The sequence below is a fragment of the Scomber scombrus genome, chromosome 18, assembly GCF_963691925.1.
Source record: "Scomber scombrus chromosome 18, fScoSco1.1, whole genome shotgun sequence".
NCBI classification, from domain to species: domain Eukaryota; kingdom Metazoa; phylum Chordata; class Actinopteri; order Scombriformes; family Scombridae; genus Scomber; species Scomber scombrus.
Window position 1 is genome coordinate 11,348,865 of NC_084987.1, and position 2,604 is coordinate 11,351,468.

Below are 2,604 nucleotides of genomic sequence, written 5' to 3' on the forward strand. Positions count from 1 at the left end.
GCAGGAAGTTCACTTGTGTAGGCCTACAGTAGCCTAGGCCTATAAATCACCTTTGTATTCTCAACTTCTTCACAGGGTAATTAAAACTAAAAAATGTTTTTAATCACTTTGATTTGAAAAATATAAAATAAACATTTTCAACATTTAGGCTTAGGACTGAACATATGGAGTAGGAAGATCACTTGTGTATTCAACAATATTAGTCCTACAAATCACTTTTGTATTAATCTCAAGTTATTGGGAAATCTTAACATTGCATGTTATTGTAATGTGGAAAAAGTCAACATTCAGGTAGGCTAGAAGGACTGAACTTAATATGAAGTAGGCCTATGCAGGGAACTCAATATTCAGAAATATTTAGCAAATCACTACTTTGTATTAGGCCTACTATGCCAACCGATTTATGTATTAATAAACAATAATCTGCCGAGAAAATGATTGCAAAGCAAAACATTGCACCTAATGTGAAGGCTGGTGTTGCATGGTGCCAACAAGATACTTAATGTCTGGCTCAATGGATGAAAGTCGAAGTCGAAGATCTGGCTCAACATTCAGTTTGTTTCTGTACTTGGTTTTCACGGCCACTAATGCAGAGAACCCGCTCTCACACAGGTACGTCGTTGGAAAGGGCATCAGGTATCGCACAGCTTTGTCGGCCAGGTCTGGGTACTCAGAGGCAACATGCAGCCAAAAGTTTATCAGATGCTTGTGCAAGAACACCAGCTTCAATGCGGTGTCGTAGGAGAGATCCAACGGTCCGTCTTGCTCTTTTGCGCTCAGGACAGCAAGGGCCTCGTCCTGAACTTCGAACGGATTTTCGATCCAACTGCACTGCGCGTCGAGGGCAGGGAAGTATTCGCGCAGCTGTGTTTTCAAACCCTCCAGGTGCTCTTTCACTGCATTCGTCACGGTGTTGGGAAGCCGTGTCTCCTCCTTTGTCAGAAAATCTGACATGTTTTCAAAGGAGTCGTAATTCCCCTGGTCGACTCGCTTCTTCCACTGCGCGAGTTTTCTTATGGTTGCCTCCACTTTGTGCTGGACCTTGAACACGCTGACAGCTGACCCCTGAAGAGCTAGACTCAAACTATTCAAGTGGCTGAAAATGTCGGCGAGATAAGCCAATTTAGCCAGCCACTCAAAATTATTGAAGCAGTGTGCAAGTTCAAACTTTGAGTTGAGGAAGAACAGGCGCACTTCATCTCGAAGCTCGAACAGGCGCGTCAGCACCTTGCCCCTGGACAGCCACCGCACTTCAGTGTGTAACAACAGCTGCTTGTGATCGCTGCCCATCTCTCCACAGAGCACGCCAAATAAACGTGATTGCAGTGGACGGCTCTTGATGAAGTTCACGGCTTTCACTGCTTGGTCTAAAACAGTCTTTAGCTCCACTGGCATTTTCTTTGCAGCCAGGGCTTCGCGGTGTATGCTGCAGTGGACAGAGTTGGCGAGAGGGGCCACCGCTTTCACTCGACTGACTACTCCGCTGTGCTGGCCCAGCATCGCACGCGCTCCATCAGTGCTCAGCCCAACACATTTGGACCACTCAATGCCATTTGAAAGGATGAAAGTGTTAAGGACGTCAAAAATTGCCTCAGCAGTTGAATGGGTTGGCAGAGGTCTACAAAACAAAAAATCTTCCTTTATCTCCGCATTTTTTTCGTATCGGATGTAGGCAAGCAGGTTCGCTATGTTGGCAATGTCAGTCGATTCGTCCAGTTGGATGGCATAGAAACGGCTCGCTTTCACGTCCTGTATCAGCTGATCTAGCACATTGTCTGCCATGTCATCAATTCTGCGTTTGACAGTATTGTCCGACAGTGAAATGAGTTTAATAGGCTGTAATGCCTTCTCTCCCAACATCTTCTCCACTATAATTTTAGTACCTGGAAGAAGAAAAGTCTCGCCATCAGTGTGTGGTTTTCCGGTCTTAGCGATTAGCTCGGACAGCAGGTACGATGTTTCCACTGCAATTGCGTTGTCATTGCCCATAGCCCGACCTTCCATTACTTTTTTCTTGCTCTGATATTCCTTCAGCTTGTTCTCAAAGAACTGAAGAGGCTTGGTGACATACTCTCCATGTTTTGTTTCGAGATGACGGCGTAGTTTACACGGCTTCAGAGCCTCATTTGACAGTGTCTCCAAGCACACCAGACACAGCGGTAGTGGTTCAGCCTCGGAGCCAGTCCAATGAAACCCCAACCCCAGATACTCATCGCTGTACTTTCGCCGGACCTTTCTTTTTTGTTTGGCAACAGGATGATCACTTGTAGATTCTGTATCTGTAATACTACTCTCGCTTCTTTTAAGTTGCCCTGTTGCTAACCAGCGATCCATTTTGCTGCTGTTTTTTTAAGCTAGCTAGGTAACTAACTTTGCTTTATCATCACTATGACAACGACCGGCCCGAACTGCAGCTGATTGTAGTCAGCAGCCAATCACAACCATCCCCCTTTGCTTTGAAAGATACTTCTTAAGACATACTCAACAATACATAAAATTCAGGAAATAACTTTTTTTTAAATTTTTGGGCACACAGTCCCACACAACTATGATATTTTAGATTCTCCGCGGCCCTCTGGTGGGCCGCGGAGGTATGGCAGGTGG

General features: G+C 45.4%; 1 protein-coding gene across 1 annotated transcript; it reads right to left on the bottom strand.

Moving 5' to 3' along the window:
- Positions 1–459: 459 nt before the first annotated feature.
- Positions 460–2,334, bottom strand: LOC133999348 (zinc finger BED domain-containing protein 5-like). Its single transcript, XM_062438548.1, has one exon. It carries the CDS (start codon positions 2,332–2,334, stop codon positions 460–462), a length of 1,875 nt encoding a protein of 624 aa, XP_062294532.1.
- Between the last annotated feature and the right edge of the window lie 270 nt (positions 2,335–2,604).

Bases quoted from the DNA above. Each gene is read 5' to 3' on its own strand.
- LOC133999348 (XM_062438548.1), bottom strand. From the start codon at position 2,334: ATGGATCGCTGGTTAGCAACAGGGCAACTTAAAAGAAGCGAGAGTAGT.